This window comes from Tachysurus fulvidraco, chromosome 9 (assembly GCF_022655615.1).
Source record: "Tachysurus fulvidraco isolate hzauxx_2018 chromosome 9, HZAU_PFXX_2.0, whole genome shotgun sequence".
In the NCBI taxonomy this organism is placed as follows: Eukaryota; Metazoa; Chordata; class Actinopteri; order Siluriformes; family Bagridae; genus Tachysurus; species Tachysurus fulvidraco.
Genome location: NC_062526.1, coordinates 10,659,414 through 10,683,817, shown reverse-complemented (window position 1 = coordinate 10,683,817; position 24,404 = coordinate 10,659,414). Strand labels below are relative to the sequence as shown.

General features: G+C 38.8%; 1 protein-coding gene across 2 annotated transcripts in view; it reads right to left on the bottom strand.

Moving 5' to 3' along the window:
* col27a1b (collagen, type XXVII, alpha 1b) overlaps window positions 1-24,404 on the bottom strand; it is a 62,123-nt gene that overhangs the window by 21,240 nt on the left and 16,479 nt on the right. For both annotated transcript variants that reach the window (XM_027138533.2, XM_027138532.2), the window contains 21 exons: window positions 24,295-24,348; window positions 21,902-21,955; window positions 21,623-21,676; window positions 14,973-15,017; window positions 14,101-14,154; window positions 12,908-12,952; window positions 12,048-12,101; window positions 11,330-11,374; window positions 9,059-9,112; window positions 6,781-6,825; window positions 5,774-5,827; window positions 5,244-5,288; window positions 4,120-4,173; window positions 3,981-4,034; window positions 3,836-3,889; window positions 3,267-3,320; window positions 2,876-2,929; window positions 2,485-2,529; window positions 479-532; window positions 238-282; window positions 81-134 (listed from right to left, as the gene is read on the bottom strand). In XM_027138533.2, the coding sequence (XP_026994334.1) occupies window positions 81-134; window positions 238-282; window positions 479-532; window positions 2,485-2,529; window positions 2,876-2,929; window positions 3,267-3,320; window positions 3,836-3,889; window positions 3,981-4,034; window positions 4,120-4,173; window positions 5,244-5,288; window positions 5,774-5,827; window positions 6,781-6,825; window positions 9,059-9,112; window positions 11,330-11,374; window positions 12,048-12,101; window positions 12,908-12,952; window positions 14,101-14,154; window positions 14,973-15,017; window positions 21,623-21,676; window positions 21,902-21,955; window positions 24,295-24,348 (1,071 nt within the window). The remainder of the gene's footprint in view (window positions 1-80; window positions 135-237; window positions 283-478; window positions 533-2,484; window positions 2,530-2,875; window positions 2,930-3,266; window positions 3,321-3,835; window positions 3,890-3,980; window positions 4,035-4,119; window positions 4,174-5,243; window positions 5,289-5,773; window positions 5,828-6,780; window positions 6,826-9,058; window positions 9,113-11,329; window positions 11,375-12,047; window positions 12,102-12,907; window positions 12,953-14,100; window positions 14,155-14,972; window positions 15,018-21,622; window positions 21,677-21,901; window positions 21,956-24,294; window positions 24,349-24,404) is intronic.

Below are 24,404 nucleotides of genomic sequence, written 5' to 3'. Positions count from 1 at the left end.
TGTGGAGAGATGCCTAAAATTATTCAGGAAACAACAGATGAGCCAAAACTACGTGAATGAAGTCTAAACAACCTACTGACCTTCTCTCCAGGAAGGCCAGTCTCACCAGGCGGCCCTTTAAAACCCTCAATTCCCTATAAAACATTAATCCAACATAAGCTCATAAAATATATACAACAGCCAAAACTTTTCGACAAGCAAATATTTGTAAAAGCAAAAAAAAAAAACAACATTTACCCTGTCACCAAGCATCCCAACATTTCCAGTTATCCCTGGCTCGCCCTGCAGTAGACAGCCTAGTTAGCATTTTCAGGTGCTCTTATTTAAACATTATACAGTTTCAGGTCGTACAGATAATCTCTGAACAAAAGTGTCAGTGTACTGTAGTTCTTAGAAAAGTGTTTTGGAGCATCCACAACATTTGTGACTGATTCGGAAGAGAAAATGGCACACATAAATATGAAATCTGGGAACTTACCTGGGGTCCATCTGCTCCTGGTTTTCCTGAGAATCCCTTTCTCCCAGGCCTACCCTGAACAAAAAACAGAAATGACCTATAGCACTGGATTCTCTCTTTCTTTTTAGGCACCAGGGCCTGCATGGCTGCTGATTAGCTCCTGTGCCTGACACCAACCTCCACCCTCCGCAGCCATATCATAGCTCGCTCAGGGGGACGGCTTTAAGGAAATAAACGGACAGGAATAGAACTGTAGCATTAGGGTATCAAGCTGTCTCGCGGACTCCATTCTCTCACAGATCAAAAGTCAGCTGTGCTTATTTTGGAGCATGATCGAATTCTGTGCTGACAGCTAACAGCTAATGTTAAATTTCCCTTCATCATTAGTAAAATTTTCTATTCCTCCGGTCCATCTTAAGCTGTGGTCAATTTGGTTTTGATTGAAGTTGATTTGAATATTGGAAGTGTTTAATGCATCATTACTAGTGATCTATCATGCAGAGTTTGAGGAAGTAATTGGGTCTGGATAAAGACCAGGTTATTCTTAGTATTATGTTGAATCTGGAACCATTCAGAGCAGCTAAATTAAAGATACTACGGAGTAGCAAAGCTGCATCAGGCTTTCTAAAGCTCATAACTTATAAAATAACAACTCATAACTTATAACTCATAACAAATCTCATACAATTTTATAACCTGGTTACCTCTGCCAGGAGGTTAAAATGGATCTTTCTTAATTGCTGTGGTTGCAGGAACACAAAGAGTGCAGTGCTGCCTATGCAATCTAATGAAAACATGTGGTCTAAACTTGTTGCAGTCAACATATTCTCCAGGGGGCTTCCACTAGTATAAAAAATGTATACATATACATATATAACCCCCCCCCCCCCAAAAAAAGAGAGAGAGAGAGAGAGAGAGAGAGAGAGAGAGAGAGAGAGAGAGAGAGAGAGAGAGAGAGAGAGAGAGAGAGAGAGAGAGAGATAGATATTATGACTGGTGTTGTTTATTGTAAGTGTTTGTTGCCTTTTTGGACTTTTTATCATTTGTAATGTTGCTCCCATTTAAAACAGTTCGGCTCAAGCCCAGCCATTTTTAGGGTCATGATTGAGGACAATGTCCCGTCCAGAGACAAGCTGTTTCGTGTTGAGGTTTTGTTCAGACCGACCATAGAAAATACCCTCTCTAATGAATGTGGTTGGTTGTTGCGTTAAATCTTACCCAGATAGTGCTATTTTCTGATTGGCTATTGTGGTGCCTCTTTTTTTGATTGGCTGATAAGTGTCAGGCTCGACTAAGAACTGAGACGCGCTTGATTCCTGCCCGGTTCCATAGAGACAGTGGTGCGGACTGATACATTTTGAGCGCTGCGGCTTATTAAATATATGATAAATAGTCAAAAGGTTTTTCTGCATGAGAAATATAATGTGTGGAGGGAGAGCATGAGAAAAGACCGAAATGTGTGACTGTCACTCTCAATGTGTGACACTTGACAGCCCTGTAAAACTGAGGTTTTAAAAAAACAGCAGTTATTCATGAACTACATTTATTTCCATGACATAACCCTTATTTAACTGGTTCCCAGACCAGAAACTTTATAGAGATGGTAATTTCCTAAGCAATCTCTTCTCACGTACTAATAAAATGGTATTTAATAAATTTTTAACAGTGCTTTATTTTAACTTAGCCATGTGTGCAAATATAACACACACACACACATACACACACACACAAAAAAAAAAAACCTGTCCTTTCCTACATTGTCCATGTGTTTTCCATTTGCAGGTACTCATTGAAAGGAAATCACTGTTTGGAGCCACCTTCAATATCCAATCCTCATATGCTTTATAAAATGCACACTGAAATTGTGTTAGAGTGTCCCAAAATGGCAGAGAAAGACAACTCTAATAAAAAAGCATGGTTTACAGAAACGCTTAGCAGTAATGGCAATTTTATGCTGCTGCTACAATGCAGATTTATAGCTTGATTTACAGTAAATGGGCTACCAGCAGTGTACAGAGTGCACTCACCTCCAGTCCTGGAGGCCCGGCTGGTCCAAGTGGTCCTTCATCACCCTGAGGAACCAGAACAGAACTAATCAAAGGAGTGATTCACTGCAACAACACGCATTAACAACATTTATTACCATGTACAGAACCATGGTTTTTAACTAGTACTGAGCCGCTGCCAGTTAATGGTGCTTAAAAGTGCATATGTGAATTATTCTTATGACAAGCTAGTCCACCCACATATTGAGTCTGTAAAATATCTATCCTCAGATGTCAGAACAGAGTGTCCAACTGGCACCCAGACAAAATAATTTGGTATAAATCCATGATGAACAGTGAGTGTGAAAATCTACTAACAGCAGACTAATACCAGGACAATATTGCTCTGTGTGATGCGTGGAAAAGATCCAACCTCAAGTCCAGCTGCTCCTCTTGGACCAGGTATGCCCCTCAATCCTGACTTCCCCTGGAGAAAATATTCTGCCTTTAGTACACCTGAGCTGCTAAAACAATTTGCTAGCAATGTAGAAATTGACAGTGTTGACAGTGGCGTTTGATTTCATTCAGGGCTTTAATCTCATGGAACTGATGTATGCATTTGAATTAAGTAAAAATAGTGAGCTTTTGAGTGCATGCTATACGTTTTATAACATTTGTTAGAGTTAGGCTAACATTCAGTTAATAATCTTACACTAGAGCATTTGAATAACCAATAATAAGCTGGCTTCCATATTTTGACACTAAACTAAGAAGGATTAAAGGGTAATATTTGGAAAGGTTTGAGACAGTAACAAGTAACACACCTTTGGGCCTTCTGGGCCATTCTGCCCTGGTGGTCCCATATCACCTGGAAATCCCTGAAAAAAAAAAAAAAAAGAAAATATTAATCTTTAGAGCTTTTTTGGTCTGTGTAATTGTGTTTACCTAATTAACTCCCGATCTAGTCATTTAGCATTTTTACCCACTAGCTACTTCTTCACTATTACAAACAGTTAACAAACAGGATCATTAGGACTTGCATGTGCTTCCACCAGGACTTGTGATGCCACACATTTTTTTAGCTACACGAGTTTCAACATACATAAATCACTGGGCAGTGTAGCACTCTGAGGAAATGTTCTCAGCACTGCCCATGTTTGGCCAGCGTTACTCTGATGAACAAGGGACTAGTTTTGCTTTCTTTGATTCCTAGCCATGGATAGCTGTTGCATGGTTGGAATCAATGATCTTGTGATGATAGAGTAAATACTTCTCTGAATTGTCATGTGGGAGCCTTCAACGTATTTTACATTCAGTGTGTTGCCGTTAGAAAGCTGACTATGCCTTTGGATCTTGGCATCTCTGGGACAATATGTTTGAATGTTACAGTTACCTCTGGGCCTGGAGGGCCAGGCAAACCATCCGGTCCATTATCTCCAGGTTTTCCCTAAAATGACAAAAAGGGCATGATTTAAATCCACTTTCTTTGAGACCAGAAACATCAATGTGCTAATGACAAAGTATTGATAATGACTTACCTGTGGCCCTGGCTTCCCTCGGATGCCTGGCACTCCTGGCAAACCCTGAATTCCCTGAACATTTCAGTAGATTATTAGATCACATTTGTTACCAATGAAAGAGTTGAGAAGAAAAGGTGAAAAGAGCCAAATGAAATACCTTGTCACCTTGGAATCCAGGCTCTCCAGGCTCTCCTGGCAAACCAATTTCTCCCTGTCAATACAAAGGGCCAGATGTCACATTCAACATCACTAATTAGAGCTTTGGAGAGCATATGGAGTGTATGCAATATCAATGGACAACAATGTTCTAACCCAAAACACCAAAAATAACACTGTGATCTGGGAAAAGACTGCAGACATGTTGACAGTACAACATTATAGGCAGACAGGATCATGGCCAGCTGGACACAGCAAAGGAATGGGGCATTACACATGGGAAAAAAGCAATCTTACTTGCTGCCATCTTGCTGTCTGAGCTTTGAAAATAGAAAGGCTTTGGGGAGGTGGTCTGCCATGACCACCATGTTTTATGAATTAAGAACTCAGCAACAACAAATGTCCCACTCTGAAGGCTGAGCTCAGCTGACAGACATTTATACTTTATATCTGACTTGAACATTCTTCATAGTTTTGCTTCACAAGTTCAAACGATAAGTCTAGAGGTTAGAAAAGGTACAGTCACCTACATCATGGTAATGGATAGGACATGTTCGGTTGGCTGGCAGATGTGCATTAATTCCTGACCTTGATTTCTGAGATTTTGATCTCTGATATTATGTTTGATAGCTTGTATATGGCCATACAAATGATCTTTTACACATCTTCTAAAAAGAAGGACTTTGGACTAAATGTACAGTAGATTAATCTCCCATTAATGTCACCATAGGCAATATTTTTATCACATCAATTACACACCTTTGTGTTCACCAGAAAGTTGAATTAAAACAAACCAAAAAACACAACTTTTTCTCAAGTATCTTCATTCTCAAGTTGACTTCATCTTCATATGTCTTCATCGTATACAGTATGTTAGTATGTTAATGCCACAATTAAATAATTAAAACTTTAATTATTTAAAATAAATTATTTACACTTTACAACAAGCACAAAACGACTGTGGATGTGTGTTACTACAAAATTACATTTTTTTAAAATCATTCATGTAAAGCAAAATAAGACCATTTTCACAGTGAGATAAAGTTTTATTTTGTGACATTCTGTGTGAGGATATATATCATATATATTTTGTATATATAAGCTAATAAAGTGTATTCAAATCACCTTATCACCTTTCAGTCCTGGCTCTCCTGGATTCCCTGATACCCCCTGAAAGAAACATTAAAGTAAAGCATGAACATCTCTATCATTCCCTTAAACCAGAATCACAAACGTCCCAAAGATCACAACAGACGAGCATTAATCACTGTTTTTGTTTGATAGTTTGAACATGGACAAATGCTAGTTTAAATAAATCAGCTTTGCACTGCATTTTTGATACTCTGCTCAGGATGCATGCCAGATTACTCCTATGTTAAATAAGTGAGACCTGCACACTGGCATTAATGGGTCCAAAAACAATTCAGCTATTAGAGATCATTCTCCTGGAAGTGGATCAATTTCATCTCATCATTAGACTTGTGTGTGCTTGTGTTGGTTCAAGCCTAATGTGTCCTCCTGAAAGAAATTCTAACAGTGCAGTTCAGTGAAGAAGAAACACTATATCGTTGTTTTTACCTTCGGAGGTAAAAAATGTAAACCGTGATTCACTGAATGTCCAATTAAAACAGTTGAGATGATGTTTAATTAATCACCTTGGGTCCAATAGGGCCTGGAAGACCCATGATTCCAAGAGGTCCCATGTCCCCCTGCCAACACACGCACACGCACACACACACACACACACACACACACACACACACACACACACACACACACACACACACACACACACACACACACACACACAAAGATCAGTTCTGATCAGACCATGTATAGTTCTATATTAACAATAACATTGTATTAATAAGGTTGTTAACTCCATTTGAGTTATTTATTGCCCTTTACTTGTAATTACCCACAATTCTGTTTTTAATTAGAGGTTATATGGATTTTATTATTTAAACTTTATTAGAAATATAACTCTAGTCAGTTAACATCAGTGGAATTCAATAAGCCTTTTATGGCAAGTAATATTACATTCATAATTTAATTAATGCCATGTTTATGTTTGCACATTGTTTGCAAATTAGTCTTTGAATGAACTGAAAATGAAATAAACATTTTTGCTCCCAACAAAAAAACTAATAAAAACAGTCAAACTACAGTATAACTCAGTGCTCCAGAATTCTTGGTTTGGATTGTACAAACATTTCTAGCTGGTATAATGTAAGTGTTACCAGTAATTGATTTATTTTCTGGATGTTTCACAACATTAAAGATAACTATAGACAGATTAAACTGTGAGGTGATATACTTTAACATTTCAACATTTTAATCTTTGACAAATTACTGTGGTGTGAATAAAGCTGAAATAAAGCTCTACAGGGTGTACCTTTAAAGATAAACAACATACCATTGCAGGACATGGTCACTGCTTATTTTTTAAAACAGCACATGCCCATCGTTGTTTATTCCTTGCTTAATTGACAGTCCAAAATGGCATTTTGACCACTGACAGCTACACATTTCATATAACTGACAAAAGTTATGCTGGTTTATAACTAAGTGAAAAGTATTTCACAAGGAAAAGTCTGACCTGAGCAATAAAAAACAGAAGTTTATTAAGGGATCTATAAGAAGTTGAAAGAGATATACTCACAATAAGGCCAAGTACTCCGCTAGGACCAGTTGGACCCAGTTCTCCCTAAGGAGAGAGCAGAATGCAGAACAAAGGCTCGTTAGTTTCTATTCTAAACACTGAAGAGAAAGTCTGGCCAGGGTTGAGAGGTAAAGCGAAGGCAAGAGTAGAGTGAAACAGAGGTGAAAGAGTCCAGTCTCTCTCCCCTGATAACAGACTAATCTGTGGCTTGTATCTCCCCCTGGACAGAAGGTCGCTGTGAAGCACAGAGAAGGACTTGTTGTGCTGCGTGCCTGGCCTGCTGCTAGCTGCCACTGCTACTTCCTCTATTGCCAAAAGCATCCCCTGTGTGTGTTTTCTTTCTCCTTTTTTATGTGAGCTGAAAGAAGGGAGATGGGTTGGCAGCCCTTGCTGAGTAACTTGTGGATGAAAAAGCAGGATTGAGAGGAAAGGAGAAAAAAAGGAAGGTTTGGGTTACACTGAGGAAAAGAGTCAAGAGGGTCAGAATCAGTCAGGATATTGCTGAAATGTTTCTGTTACAGTTCTTGTTTAAAGATTCTTCTTACAGGTTTACAGTAAGAGAAAATGTACCTATGCATTTGTAAACTATTGTGCAAAGTGAACTAAAGTGTAATAAATATTTGATTATTTTCAATCTAAGTATGAATGGATGGAAATATGCCGTTATCAATGGGTTTACTTTATTATATAATAAAAGCAACTATTAAAATCCTTAACATCATGGAAAACAAGGCCTAAAACATGGAAGCAAAAGCAACAATGATATAATAGCTATGAAAAAGTCATTAGGAGTAAAGCGATCCATCAGATGGCAAAACTGTTTTATTTAACACCGTGTTCCAGTAACGACAGCTGCACTTCTCGTTATGAGTGTCTGCTATGGAGCTGGTGATATGGTGTAGACTGGCCTGGTGTGTGTGTGTGTGTGTGTGTGTGTGTGTGTGTGTGTGTGTGTGTGTGTGTGTGTGTGTGTGTGTGTGTGTGTGTGTGTGTGTGTGTGAATGTGGTGGCAGTTAGTGGTTGTATTTATTGGCAAGTGATGGTTGCTGTGGTCAGTTTGACTTTTAGAAGTGGTGCAGGACAAGCTGAAAGGGTGCAATAAAAGGATCCTGGGTTGGTTTTTTTAAGCAAACATATAGCCTTGTCTGAAGCTAAAGTCTTTTTAAGCAATCCTATTGTTATCCTGCTATCGAACACTGTAACATCTGGAAGAGTTAGCTGTTAGTGTTAGCTTGCACAATCATTTACACAAAGTGGTGAAGTCAAAGTTTAGGCATGTAAGCTCTAACCAATGGATAGGATGGTCTTGCCCAAAGGCTTTCGAGTAATCATACTATTAATTTATCTATCACTAGATTTAATGATACTCAAACTGTCTTTAAATGAAATATTTTTTCATTTTAAAATCTGATTCTTGCTTCACTTTGTGCATTAGAACAGCTTGCTTATTAAACAGGAAATCAAGACAATGAGCTGGTTCTGTCTGTCAGCTTTATTTCTTTACGCTAAAGATCTTGAGCCAACAGTCCTCACTTAAATTGAAGCAGATATATCTTAGTGTTTCGTTCATACTTTAAAAGCGAAAATTTGGTGTAAAATCTTTCACATACACAAATTAGCCAAACCGTTGATGAAGTGAATAACAGTGATTATCTCGTAACAGCGGCACCTGTCAACGGGTGGAATATATGAGGCAGCAGGTTAACAGTCAGTTCTTGAAGTTGACATGTTGAAAGCAGGAAAAATGAGCAAGTGTTAGGATCTGGGTCAGAGCATCTCCAAAACAAGTGTAACTGGTATGCTGTAGTTATTACCTACCAAAAATGCTCCAAGGAAGGAGAACAAGTGACAGGGTCATGAGTGTCCAACGGTTTTTGCTCGCACTGCAAATTCTGTTCAGAAATGGTTTAATTATCATGACAAAAAGTTGGTCCAATCGAGCATCTGAGGGATGTGCTGGACAAACGTTTCTGTCTATGTAGGTTCTAGCTCACAACTTTCATGGCTTAAAGGATCTGCTGTTAATGTCTGTGTGCTGAATACCTTAGCACACCTTTATTGGTCTTGTGGAGTCCATGCCTTGGTGAGTCAGAGCTGTTTTTGTGGCACATGGGCAATATTAGGTGGGTATTTTTAATGTTGGTAATGGCTGAACAGAATGTACAGTGATTTACTTGTATACATAGTAATAACATTTTTTATTTGCAAAAAAAAAAAAAGGTCTTGAAGTGCTCCAGAAAATTTAGATATCTGCAGGTCACAGTATGCTGATACTCACTGGATTTCCGTCAGGCCCTGGTGGTCCTCGCTCGCCAAAATCCCCAGTAAATCCCTAAACACAGGAAAAGGGAAGCATTGAGACACTACAACATATTCACACCTGAGCAGACATCTGGTTAAATGACTCTAATGTAGGTTCAGTCCTCAAAAAAAATGTTGTCACATCTCCAAGGGCACACAAAACAATTTGTCTCAAATAAGTAGCAAATTGATGTCCTATAGGTTACCACTATGAAGCCAAATAAAAGCTTCCACACAAGCTGGTTTTCATGGCACCAGAGGCTGGATTTTGGGAATATTAAGCATTTGTTCTTATATCTTTAGTATTCACTTTATCCAATTCTGCAACCTATCCTGAGAACACTGGGTTTAAGAAAGAAAGCACACAGGATGAGAAGCAGTGCACACACATTGAACAATTACCTCCATGCCACCAATTCACCTACATTATTTTGGGAGGTTGGAGGAAGCTGGAGAACCAAAATGAATGCAGAAAGAACATACATGGAAACTCCAAACGCAGTACAAACAGTAATCTGAGCTTAGATTCGACCCGGGGGCCATGGAACTGTGAGACAATGTTGGTAACCCACTGCACCACTGTTTTGACTCGTCTCTAAGTCGAGTTACATAATTGGTTCAGAGTGAAGGAGGTTCTTGGTGCAGACTGATATTCTTTTAAAGCACTTATGTTCCTGACTTGCAGTATAAAACATACGTGCATGTGAATACACAATACAACAACCATGAGAGTAAAAATTTAAATGGCTTTAACAGAACTAGTGCGGTTGCCAAGCTGTAACTGGAGTAGAGAAGAAATACTGCATGTTCAGCTTTAACTAACTACTTCAGCAGATCTTTGATTTTGTGACACAGCCAATACACACAGTGCAAATACACAAAGAAAATCTGATCCTCTGTTCAACCGGAGGGAATACTTTCAAAATATATTACTATAAACTGCGTATAAAAACAAACAAACAAACAAACAAATAAATAAAAACAGGAATGACTGTTAATCTGCATGAGGAGTAACGGACGAACCTTCTGACAGCATCAAATGCTAAACTAAACTGCTTTATTGTGCTGTGACTTGTGGTGAAACACAAAATTGGGTGGCGATGATACTCATTTCTGTCAGCCATACAGGAAATACCATTAGCTGTTTGGTTCCGTGCGCTGACAAATGGAGTGAGAAAGAAGGATCTGTCGTCAGCACAGTTTCACATCCGTCTACGATGTCATTATTTACAACCTGGAGCTGTGACGTCACACTGTGACATACTTTTAGATGTGTGATGTGTGTGGGCCACACTCATACCACACAGAGCGCTTTGTGTCTTAAAGAACTATCTCTATGGCCGAGGTGTAACAGAGGTGTGCAATAACAAGACACATCAACACAGAGGAACCGCTTCTCTGTTACAGTTCAGAATGCAAGAAGTGGTTTTCTTGACTGATACTGAGATAAAGACCTGGAACTAAATACAGGAAAACAGAATACTTTTCAGAGAATGCAATTTCAGAGAATTCATTTTCACAAAAAATCTAGTCATTTTCATGGAATGAAGGCTGGTCACTTGCTATTTCTCTGCCAAAACAGAACAGAATAGATAAGACAATGCCAAATTAGCCTATGTGTATGATCCAGTATGAGCAGGATATGCACTGTGGCTGACTCAAAATAAACCCCCACCCCCCAAAAAAACAGACTCCTTCTTTTCTTTGGTATTTCGCTTATATTTAACATCTGGATGATCAACAATTTTCTCCAAAACCATCATTTGCAAAAATAAAATAAAAAAATCACAGTGTTAAAGCCTGTTGATTCTTAGATTTTTTTCTTTTGCTCATTTCTACATTTCATGCATTTCAGGCCTAAGGCTAAGCTTCTTAAAACAACATGTACTTTGACTCTTGACCTAGACAGCATCAAGGCCATAATCTGGTGGCTATCAAGCACTAAGACTCAATTGTCTCAGCAGTACTTGGACTGATTTACGGTGATGCCTTGTGGGGATATATAAATATATATACACAAAGAGTTCATTTTAAGAAGGAAAACACTGTATGGTCTAGGAACATGGAACCATAAAATCCCAGCTAAGAAATCTCACTCAGAACTTGACACTGCTGTGATTTTTTAAACACACACACACACACACACACACACACACACACACACACACACACACACACACACACACACACACACAGACACACCATTCACAGAGGCTTGTATAGAGAGGATGTTGAGAGAAAACTTTACCGGCCTACCCATCTTGCCCTTCTTCCCATGAACACCAGGAATACCCTGTATAAAAAAGAAAGCGAGAGACATAGAAAGAAAGAAAAAAGAGCAGAAGGGAGTCAATTAATCATTGATCATGGTGGATGTAATGCACTGTGTTGAAAAGCACTTTTCTTTCTTTCCTGCACAAAAGAGTCTCTATCAGAGCACAGCATGCTCAAATCTGTCCATGCCTGAAAATGGGAGAGCTGATCTGGCTAATCTGTGGCAGATCTTTTTCCAGCTCCTGAGTGGCTTATAATTCCTACACTGCAGGAATTCTGCCAGCTCAAAGACCATGTGCAAATATTGGGAGAACGACGAGTGGCCACCTTTGCTGGGAGGCTCTGTGCAGTTTTAGTTGAGCATGTCCCTTTTGCACTGGCTTTCTACACTGCCTGGATTAAACGGGTAAATGTGTAAAAAGCAAACCAACGTTTTCTCCAAAAGAACTTGGCACTTTGTGCTCCAGGGCACTCCACCACATGTTTCTTGAGGAAATTAATTCCTTACTATGTTATGGTGGGGATTAAAAGGAGTCTCGGTATCAGTGATTCAGTGTTTTAGAATTTTAATAAAGTAAGAAAATTGCACTAGAAAATATATGAACTGCTAAAGTACTACTGATTGAGTCATGTGCATGCCATGTGTGTCATTAAAGGTTTAAAATGGAATTAAATAGTTGCACTAAACTCACTCTTTCTCCATCAGGTCCTGGAAGACCAAAGAGCCCTGGGATTCCAATGAAGCCCTATAAAAGGAGAGAAAGACGGTAAAAAAAGTTAACATGAGTAGTCCTAGTGTCTGAAGCTACACTCAGATGAAGTCTACAGAGGTCTAGCAGGTAGCCTCAGTGGATGGCAACTCTTCATGTAGACCTAGGCCTTGAGGCAAGTGTATATGCCCATGGACTGCATGGTGCTGGCTTCCACGATGTAGTCCAAGGGCACATACCCTCACGCCAGGGATCACTGAGGCTGGGCAGCTGGGTGGCACTGGGTTTAGAGACACAGCAATGATGGTTATGATGACTTCATGAATGAATACAACAATACATAATGAGACATTATGTGAACAGATAAAGAAATGATAATACAACCAAACAATTTATGCAGAAATATCTTTTTCATAAGTGATTATAGTGTAAATCTCACCCTGATACTCCAGTGTGTGTGTGTGTGTGTGTGTGTGTGTGTGTGTGTGTGTGTGTGTGTGTGTGTGTGTGTGTGTGTGTTTGTGTGTGTGATGATGTAGGCATACTATATAGATATGGAACCAATACAATTCGATACATTTATAAGGGAAATCAACTTACTATCAAAAACCGGCAAATGTACGTTTACAGTCTTGTTGATTTTCACATGAATTGCACTATTCTGTAAAAAATGGGTTATGCTCTAGCAATAATGCTAAATTATCTCATAACACCCTGATGTGATGTGTAAAGAGCATGGAAAATGAACATAGTGTATGCTATTGCCCTGAAGTCCAACTTCTACTGAATTTAATACGTTAAAATAGCCATAGCCAAAGACATATACAATATAAGTCACTCACCCGAACTCCTTTGGGTCCTGAATTTCCTATTGGCCCAGGCAACCCCTAGAAAACACAACACTGTGAAGTAGCATTTTGGGTTTTCACCTGAAAATATTCATGATACTATAAACCAAATTCCATCCAGTTTCCCAAATCTTATGACCATTACCAACCAGGCATCCTCCAAGAGATCCACCATATCTTTACAAACTGCTGTATCACAGGGCAGTAACACACTGAATGAGGGAAATCCTATCTACCCTATTACATACAGAGACAATGGACCATTTTTGGTCCCCTGACGGACGGTTGTGGCTTTGTTGATCGACGTCAAGCAATTAACTGCTACTTAAATTAAATTAAATGAAACAACTAAAGTCTAATTTTTTTATATATATGTCTGTTTCATGCAAATTTTTTGAGGCAAACCGACCACATCTACGTTTAACGGCTGCCTACACATCTGGATAAAAAAATCAATTTTCACATCATATCACATATGTGAAATATATTTATAGTGTACAGATACGCCATAGGCAGAAAAACATTGGCCAAAACCCAAATTGCCAAAATTGATCTATGGTGCCATTGGCTGGGTTTCACTTCTAAGAAGGCCATTAGGTCATGTAAAGCGATGTTTCTGGGTCTACTCTGCATTTAATACATGGTGTTCCAATACATTTAAATAAACTTCAACCTACAGCTTCTGCAACCCAGAGTATCTACAGTATAATTATTATTAGCCATGTTGGCCAGTGCTCCAGTTGGGCTTTGTGAAGCAGGTGAATGAACAATGTAGTATTGTCCAGAGATGGGATTCCTTGCTATCATAATCATTCCAACTAAAGCCAAACCCAATCCACTGTTCTGTATATGCCGAGTTTGGAGTCTATGAGGATGAACCAGGTCGCGATTTATAATACAAAGAGCTGCCATTACGCTCAGCTGCATGTGCAGGAGACATAGGAAATATGGCAAACTAATTTACGGAGCTCAGGAACGTGATTCGGGCCTTAGTTAGGTGTGATGTGATGCAGCATTGGTCCTGCATACAAGATGAACTTGCTTTTGTACTTTAGTGTGCATGTGATGCCTTAGGAAGTCAAACATGGAGCATGATGACTTTGTCTTTAGCCTCCTGTATAAAGTTTAATTCATACATTTCTAAGACTATTATATGAGCCAGCAGCACAACAGGAGATTTACTGCACCTGCCTGCCAGGATAACCTTTGGCACCCGGGTTTCCATCTGGCCCTTGATCCCCCTGCAGGATGTTAAAGAAAGAAAAAGAAAATAAAGCGAGAATAAATTCATCACCATAAATATTGGATTTGTATTAAAACTTACTTTTAACAGGTAATGAATGCTGTACGTCACTCACCTGGCTATTATGATTTTTTTCCCCCTATATACTGTATAAGCTGCATTTAAAATTAGCCAAAGCCAAGAACAAGGGCTTATTCATTCATAGAATTGAAGTTTTATCATTTATTTGTAAATTTTATTATGTCAGCGTATGGAACTATTTAATGCCACCCAATTAATGTCCTTTTATGATGTATTGTGTGGGCTAGAAAGCCAGACGCAATTTAAAAATTACTGTGAAAGGAAAGAATTTATATGCCATTGTATGCTACTTACTATGAATCATTGTGATGAAACATTGTTACTCAACAAAACTGGATATTCACAGCAATGGAAAGCTACTTAAAGATCACTAGGACTATTAAAACTACTAAGAAACATAAACTTCCATAAAGAAAATCCCTTATAAAAGTGTAATAAAGTACTGAAGCGAAAGTATTCACTGAGTGTAATACGTCCATTATAAAGTCTAAAATAAAGCACACAGAACCAGTCAGTCTCGCCAAGTTTATATTAACGGGCCAAACCGATTGCAGTTACATCTTCATTCATGGCATCTTTAGCATTTTTTTTTATCATGCTGTGGCTTAGGCTTCTGTCCATTCTGGTACATCAAAACTGTCTCTGTAACTGGGCACATACTGTACTACAGAGACTACAGTATGGCTTGATGTTATCTACAGTATAATGTTATATATAAAGGAAGATAAAACTCACAGGCTCTCCAGGATGGCCAGGTGGACCAGGATGACCTTTCTGTCCCTGAAGAGAGTAATGAGATAAAGATTAAGAGATCATTCCAGTACAGTATTGCTCATCAACAAATGAAACAGGGCCACAGAAGAGCAGCTGAATGTCTATATTTAAAGGGAAAAAAGAGTCTCTTCACAGAGAGCTGTTCATGACATGTGAGATCTTTGCAACATTGCAGGAGTATCAGTTATCACCACAAAGCCCACTAAATGGCTTGAGTCAGCTGATTGTAACTCAGTTCCAGATGGAGAACATGACTCTTCTAAAGGGAACTACTACAGCGCTCACTGTGTGGTTTCCATTAAGAACATGCTAAACTGACCTGTACAAAGCCTGTTACAAATCTTTCCAGCAATGGAAAAGCAATGAGTGGTAAGGAACTCAATGACTCTATAAGCACAGAACAGAACAGTTTTCCTTTACAAGTAGATCTGGTGCCACTTTCCAATCATAATAACTGCACAAAGGACCTTTAAAGTCTCCAGAGAAAAGCCAATTACAGGTTATTTTAACCAGCAATTGGGAATTCAATTCAGTTCTCCATATGTTTCTGGTGCTTCCGGAGGTCGCCATCATTAAAGCCATTGTTTTATTACACCAGGGAATCTGCATGATCCGCTAAAGCATAAGTATTAGTAAAAAGACAATTATGAAGAATTATGAATTATGTACCAGATACATATGATTCTGTTAAAATTCTATCAAGGAATAATGTCGTAGTATAAATATCAGTATAAATGTGTTGAAAGCAGCAGCAAAAACCTATGAAAAGAATGAAAATTAAAAACGTAAATCAAGAAAAACTACTGAGGTAAGCCTTGCTGAAAGAACCATCTCCGATTAAAAAGCAACCGAGAGTGTGTGCCTTGGCAGAGTAACTTGTAATCACCTTCATGCTCACAGTAATGAAAAGGAAGTTTGGATAATGACTGACTTTGAATAAGAAGAGGAGTGTTTTTAATAACAAAAAAAAAAGTTTTTTTTTTCTTGTGGTGCCAAGAAACTGGCTTTTAAATCAAACCATTCTAAAGACTTATGCAAACGACTATTTTTAACAGATGCTGAAGTTATTCCTTCTAGACATAATTTCTTTTGAAATCATTGTGATAATATATGTTGCCCTCCAAAATTATAGCCATCTATTATGAAAATGAGCAAAAACACACACACACACACACACACACACACACACACACACACACACACACACACACACAATATATATATATATATATACACACACACACACTGTATATACTGTATATATGTATATATATAAATTACACAAATAAGGTACAAATTACACAAATACAGTACTTGCTTCTACCCCAAAGTGTTGCCAGGAAGCACACAAAGAGGCCCAAACCTGTCCCAGCATGACAGATGACCTTTAAATGTAATGGCACCCAACGATTTTTGCACCCACATTTATTTTTTAGAAGACGCAATTACCTTATTTTTTTTTTACAAAGTACATTCTTTAAAACAAAAGTCAAATCCACAATGACAACAAGATCAAATTTTCCAAATGGGAAAACGTACAACAATGTTTGCTTCTCAGAAAGGATTTCAAGCCTTATCCTTTCAAGCATTATCCTTAACTATATAAAGGACCTTCTGAATAACGCTTTAAGCCCATTTTATATGAGAATAAATTTCCATATGAAAACAAAGTTCGCTGCCTCAGCTATTCCTCTGACAGATAATAAAGGCAGCCTACATGTATATTCAGGATTGTCTACACCTAAACTAACAAGAGAACAGACAGCGTAAAGCCAAACATGGCTTTTAAATCCAAAACAGTGCATCAGTGCCTTCATAGTTGTGGCTGCTGTATGTATGTCTCAGCATTCCTGCAGTGATGAGGCTTACCGCCTGCACAAACACACAACCTGCAGCTGCTACCTTGCCAATGCCAATCAATCCATCACCAGCAAATTACTGCACAAGACTGCATGCTGGGAGGCCACATCTCTTTACTAAGAACATACGGGTCCCGAAAGACCGTGCAATTATGGCGGCTTCCTTTTAAAGCAAATAACAACATAAATAATAGACTGGCACAGATACTGATCAAAGCAAGCACGCACAATGGGAAACCTGGTTTAAACACAAGGCTCTGATCTCTATAGTAGAACTGATTACTTGCTGTGTAGATGAAGACAAAGAACAATGTTGACCCTGCTAAATGATATATTCTACTTCAGGCCCATGAGTAGAGTTAAAGTGATGAAGCCAGCCATGGCAAACTACACAGCGATGAAAAAGAAAATGAGAAAGTTCAGGATAATCATCTGTGCCGATTTTTATCTCACAGACTGAAACAGCCCTCTAGCGTCGCAAGCCAGAGACATTGGGGAGTTAGTGGAGGGCAGAGCTGAGCAAGATCATGATATGATATCTGAATATCTTTTATATCATTAGTGTCTGTAGTTTTAGTACGCCTTTATTACTTAGTTGCTAATTGGACATTAAAAATATGTTCCTTTTACTTTCCTTCAATTATTTTCCTTCTAAAATACCCTCTTTTTCTTTTTCTTCCTTTTTTCTTCTTCTTCTTCTAATAAATCTTGCATCATAGACAGAAATTTGATAAAACAGTCAAGACAATGTCCCAAATAACCTGCTGATTTTAATATACTGTGCCTTCATAGTGTTTTTTTAGCAAAACCTCGGCAAAACTGTGAAAACCGTGATATGATATTTTTGCCTTATACCACAGTGCTGTTGAAATCTCTAATCTGTTAAGGTGGAAACATTTGATTCATTTTCTATGAAAGCAGCTCTGATTTGCTCGAATTTAACTGTTCATATCAACATGCTTGTTCTAATACAAAATTGTTTCATTAGTAACAGCTAATTCACATGGAGTCACTACACAATAAGAGCATAATAATAAACAGAATAAACAGCATAAGCTAGGTGTTACTGGCAAATTGCTTTGGTTTAAGAGAAATAAAACACCTTAACGTAATAAAACACATGCAGATTTTGGAAAAAAATCAGCTTCAACAAAGATCATTAGCAGTAAATCCTGGTTGCTGATCCTGGTTGTTTATTTTGCACACAGTTAGATTTTTTTATATGAATGAAAAAGATCTCATACTCTTGGCATGGCTGGCATGTGTGTATTTCTCTGATGAGTGTGTGTGTGTGTGTGTGTGTGTGTGTGTGTGTGTGTGTGTGCGCGCGCACGTACGTGAGTGCATGTTAATGAAGTGATCTTTTGCATGTCGTTTGAAGTGTGTGAATACAAGGTGTGTGAATATGTGTGTGTGTAAGATAATGGAATCCAGATCAAGTGTCAGAATCTTGGCAAAGCTTGTATGTATGGTGCTTTGTCTTTTCTTACAGCAAACTGATATATTGGCACTTTTAACCACTTGGATTTGCTCTGAATGCTGTTGCTCTGAGTGCAGCTGATGAAGACAAGATGGATCCCTGGCTGCGAGTTCTTACGTTTCCTCTGAAATTTGTGCTTTCCTTCACACTGATAAAAACTGATAAAACAGGCTGATAATGTGTCAAATAACCTGCCGCTTACAAACGATCCACTGAAAACGGGATGAGCTAAAAGATTTCATTAATAGGAACAATTTCAAATATGGAGCCTATCTGACTCGAGATTATAGACTAAAAGAGACAGCGTTACCTTCTCATAGCATAAAATTCTCCTTGCATCTGAAGATCAGACACAGTGAAAAAGTACTTTGGCTGTTTTATTTTAATTCCTCTTTTTTTTTTTAATTTGTTACTCCTTTTTACACTCCTCCTTCTGAATGTCTCGTTCTGTCTCCTTCTTACTCATGCGCCTCCTCCCAAATGATCATTCACCTCTGACTTGCTGACTCAGGCCAGGACGTTCCAGCATTTGTGTCTATTTTTTCCTTTCTAAAAGCAGACATTTGGTTTAATGCCTTCTTATGAAATCTATTAGAACAGCGGCTGTGATTGGAGGAAGAAAGAACAAAGATCAGATTGATCATCTGCAGGGATAAACAACAAGGAAAATCGACAAGGGTGAGGCCGAGGGCAAGCGACAGGCTGAGGGAAGCTGAAGTGGCTCGATGGCTGATGGTAGACAGCTGTGTCGCGTCTGTTTAGACAGACACCTACAGTACAGGGGTCTCCAGCATGTGTTGCTGACTCTGTTCGGAGTAGCCGAGCCAACGTGTTGCGCAAGCAGATTTTTAAAGCACGTTTTTGCCTTTCAGCATACGAGTGTGTGAAAGGACAGACTGTGATGCATATTAGCCTTTATTCGTGTTTCCTCAAAAGCTACAAAACTTTATATACCACCATTCTCCTGGGGGAAGTGTGTAAGAATAAAAATATAAAGGAGAGAAACTGCACTATTGCAGAAGTGTAAAAGCCAGACGGAACAAATAGCTTTTAGATGTCTAAGTCTCGTATGGATTTTGTGTTTTTGTGCCCACACATTGGATCAGTAGATTGAGCTTCCTTCATGGTTTCCAGCATCTAAAACCCCAGGTGCATTGATTATTTTTATGTGCTTTCCACTGTGCCTTGGCCACTAGCTCACTGCATGCTAAAAACTGTCAGCTTGCCCCCTCCTCTTGTTTGAACTGTTCGTGTTGGTGACCCTGATCTGGCTTCGTTACAGTGTTTACCCATTTTTCAATGTGGTCTGAAGATGTCTCTGGAGCCTGGCCATAAGTGCAACTGTCAGCGGGCCTTTTTAGTAAAACAACTCTCCTGAGATCAGCTTTCAGCACTGTGGTTCCAGACATCCAATCAGTTTCAGGGAGCACAACTGACCCTGGATCAGAAATAAGCAAAAACTGTTTTGGCCTTTCATATCAGCAGCAAGTAAAAAAACAAAAAACTTTTCTTTTAACTTATATACAGTAATACGCGTGCATATACCCGGATGACACCCTGAGCTCCAAATGCTTTCAGTGAGTCAGATAAAAAGGCTAGAATACTACGCTGTACTGTAACAGACGTTAGTATTCCGTGCTTGTCCTATTACACAACACTGGCTCTCGCTGCCAGACAGGACATCTGCTTTTATGCTGAGAATGTGTGTGAAAGGGTTTGAAGAATTAGGCATAGCCAAACACAATGGGTAATGAAGACCATTTGTTTTCCAGCTAATTGTCAACTAGCAGTTTAGAAAAGTACAACGAGCTCCATCCATTCTCTCTATCATGTTTAGTTTCGGCTCTTCATTTTCCATCTTTTCACATTAAAATGCGTTCTTCTCTAGATAGGGACTGTATGGAATAACCTTGTGGTCCAGTGCCAGTGGTAATTTAGCAGAACTAGAGTCTCCAAGTTATTTTCCATGAGCTTTAAATGTATTTTTTCAGCCGCAACTTGAGTGATTAAGAACATATGCGAGCAACGAGGCAGCCAGGTAATTCCATTACTTTACAATGTTTCAAGCTGTCATTTTTGTCTCCAAACATTTTGGCACTCCAGAAAGTTGCAGTGTGAGTTGAGTGTGATGTGCGTCATAATGCAATGCTCAGCATTACCACACACACAAAAAAAGTATTTATAAAACAGCATTGGACATGCAATAGGCTCTGAAAAGCCCTGAAATGACATATGGCTTCATGTACAGTATGAGACTACTGAAAACTAAACTGAAAATCCTTTAGGAACAGAATTCCCACTTTCCATTTTTAAAGCGAGAGAGAGCACGAGAGTGGAGGTTTGTGAGACGACGTTGGAGTGAGAGCAACAGGCACAACGCCAGGTGGAGTCTCTCAGCATTCGTGTCGACCGTCCAAAGAAATGGCCGGCTGGAACCAATCGCTTCCTCTCAAGCTGTTCAGTGCTGGCCTATTAATACGATCTCAAGAACACGACTGATCCTTTTCTACACTGGCAGAAAAGCTTGTCGGCTCATTTGACACTGCTGAAAGAATAGTATTCCCTAACAGCTGATAAACGACAAATTACGACACACAGAGGAGGGTTTAAGAAATAATATGATGCAATTTAATAGGCTTTTTGCATGACAGGGCAGTTTCACCCAAAAATATGCATCTGTGAAACGACTGACATCATCAGTCTTCAGGGACAAAAAGTTGCTGAGTGAAGCCTCTTTATCTGCCAGGCATAATGACCTCAAATAAGAGTGTGAAATAATGAACATGTACGTTTCACACTGCGATGATGTCATACTGTATGCTGGCCGCTGTGTTGACCGAAAACACCAGCTTGCTGTATCTTGAGCCTGTTAGGCTTTCATCCAAACCAGTGAGAAGAAACATGGAGCGTAAAGCAGACATTCTGCTCCTCATCGTGATCTTTCTCCCTCTGATGAGTCAATGGGATTTCACACTGGGTTTAGTCAAGGAGGGGCCTCCGTTCATGGAAAAACCCAAATACAAAGTAACGTGCGATCACTCACCCACAAACCTGGAGCATATTTACAGTACAAGCTTTGATTTACAGTATATACCACAACACAGATGTGTCTGACAAACAATATACACTTGGACTTCTGCCACTGCTGTGATGATTGCTGGGAAAATGTGAAAACACAGGCTAATGCCTGTAATCAACTGTTCCAAGCACCTAGAGAGTGACACATTTTAAAGAGCAGTATAGAAACATTGGTTAGTTAAGAATTTCCTTACATTTCGACCTATTTGTCCAGGTAGTCCGGGTGGTCCAATTATCCCAGGGTCCCCCTGAAAAAGTGAGGATGTAATTACGTAATGTTCCTGGTACTAATAACATGACATTTACTACCATGTGACATTTACTCACTACTATGTTAATAGTTTATTACAAATTACGTACATATGGATGGTCGTGAAACAAAGTTAAGGCATTCCAGTGTTTACAGTTCTGCAAGTCTTAATAATATGCAATGCCTTTTACTGCTACATTAAAAAACAAGGGGAAGTGCATACTTTTGCCCCATTTGGCGCTCTGCCAGGGGAGAGTCCAGGGTCCCCCTTTCTTCCCTACAACACACAGACAGGAAACAAATTTTTTTTTTTTTCCGCACAGGATACATGTGTAAGTGTGAATACTGCATGCCTCAGACACAGGGAGATATATTGCAAATGTGCATGCACACTGCTGAGCTGCAAGACTGATCCCTTCACATATCAGACTGGCTACTGTATCGTTTAACGAAATATCAACATGCTATATTAATGTGAAAAGCAGCATCAATCTCAAAAACATTATGACATCATAACCTACAGTTATAACTACTGCATAACAAACAAGGTTATTACGACTTATTATCATTGTATAACCAATGTATTTTGGAATTCTCCTTAGGAATCTGATTAGTCAGAAGATTTTTATCAGACAGGATTCACATACTGTACCACTTTACATGGCCAAGGCAGCAAAATGGATATTATACATGATACACACTGTGTTATAAAAATATGACTGTTTTAAAGTGTTATTCACACCACTGGTCCTGCATTATTTTTCATTCCAAAGATCAGAATTCTGAGTGTCAGAGACTAGTAACATCTATCCTATAGCAGTGACAGAAAACTCTACTGCAGCTTTGCACCTATTGAGAAACTCCAGGGCAGTTACCGAGACATGGATAGTAAGTGCTCTTGTACCCAAGCGTTGTTGTTTACGTAAGAACGTGGCCCATATATGCCTGCAAGAATGAGTTTACACTAAGCTCTCCAAAGACACTGGGGACCACCAGGCACATTCTTCTGCCTTTTCAGGCAACGAGTGGCAGACTGAATTTGTGTCCAGGACTCCTCACAGCCTTCATGTTGTATTCAATCAAGCTCAACACAGAGCTAGCATGAGAAGTGTTTAGGTACTTGCTTCTTTAGGTTGGGCCTAAAGTGCCTCGAACATGGTGTGTACGTAATTCGGAGGATATTTAAGTTGAAGATGTTTTGCAAGGCAAGTGACACAATCACATATGTCACACCTACTGAATATATGGTTTATAATGTATTGTTATAAATAGGTCAAAGACTGTACACATTTTTCTGATCTGTTTGAGTCTTTACAACCTCCACACAGGGATGTGAGTCATCAAAATTCTATCTAGAAAGCACACCGTACACAAGGCTTGGGTTCAACCAGAGCTTTACCATGTGATGCTCTGTGGATGTAAGGAGTTCGTGAGAAAATGAAAAAGAAGCAAGCGAGATCTTAGCTGTTACAGATGAAATATGTCAATCGTAAACTGATATAGTTGGTAGAACTGAAAAAAAGCTTTACATGATTATTACCTATTAGCAAAACTCAAGGACAAGTTCATGGTGATGATTTGTGATGATGACTCTTGATGTTTAAAAAGAGAAAAATATCAAAATATCTCAAATATTATTGATAACACAGGTTTGGCTTTTATCTCTGAAGACATTCAGTCAAACCCAAGACAGCTGCAGTTTCACTGATTTGTATCAGGGAATCGGTTTGGCTTGTCTACAAGATTCGTAAGCATAAAACTGATCTGTTTTAGGTGAGTGTTACAGATGATGAAGTGAGAGAGCTGGACAGACTAAAGGACTAAAGTGCTGCTGCATCAGTCGCTCGATTGTAGGGATACAATCCCATTGGTAGGATTGTAACCAAAAGTTAAAACAAAAAACATCAACCCAGTCTTATTAAATGAAATCTTTTGAATGTGATATTCCTTATTGTTATCATCATTGAACAGAGTGGGATCTTTTTCTTTAACCCTTTTAAAAAAGGCTCACCCATTTTTATATTTTATTTTTATTAAACGTTTATCACTGCCTGTCACCGCACTTGAATTTGCTAGTAGTTTCCGATAAAATAAAATATTACAGAGGTAGATTTGGCATTTGTATAGAAATTTCACCAGTGTATGATATCTATGTATGTATAAGTATCTGAATGATATCATATAAGATGAAGGATAAGCAGTGTGTGCTCTTTGCTGTGGATTTCTGTCTCTTCACTCTCATTGTCTGTAGCAAATTTTCTCAACTCATGCCCACATCTCACACTCATGTTTTTGGAAGTCATCAAAAAAATAAAAAATTAAATCATTAAAAATGAACGATCTCCGGTCGCTTTGTCACTGCGAGTCTCCGTATATGTGAATGCTGCATTAAACACGTCTAGAATAGTTACTCAATAAAATTTCAGTTATTACTAAAGATCTTATCATATGAAAAACTATGATCAGAAGCCAAAAAGATAAACAGTAAATGGACTGTATTGTATTTTAGTACCGGGGATAAAAGATGATGACGTTTTGTGCTAATCAGCAGAAAACAAAGCAACCTCTAATTTGACATTTGTTTACATCTCAAAACAGACATGCAGCAGTACAAACCTTGAGTCCTTTCAGCCCCGGGCGTCCTGGGTTTCCATGTGGACCCGGAGGACCCTGCAACACAAGCACATGTTGACATTTTACTGTGCCATCACCTCCATGTTTACAGT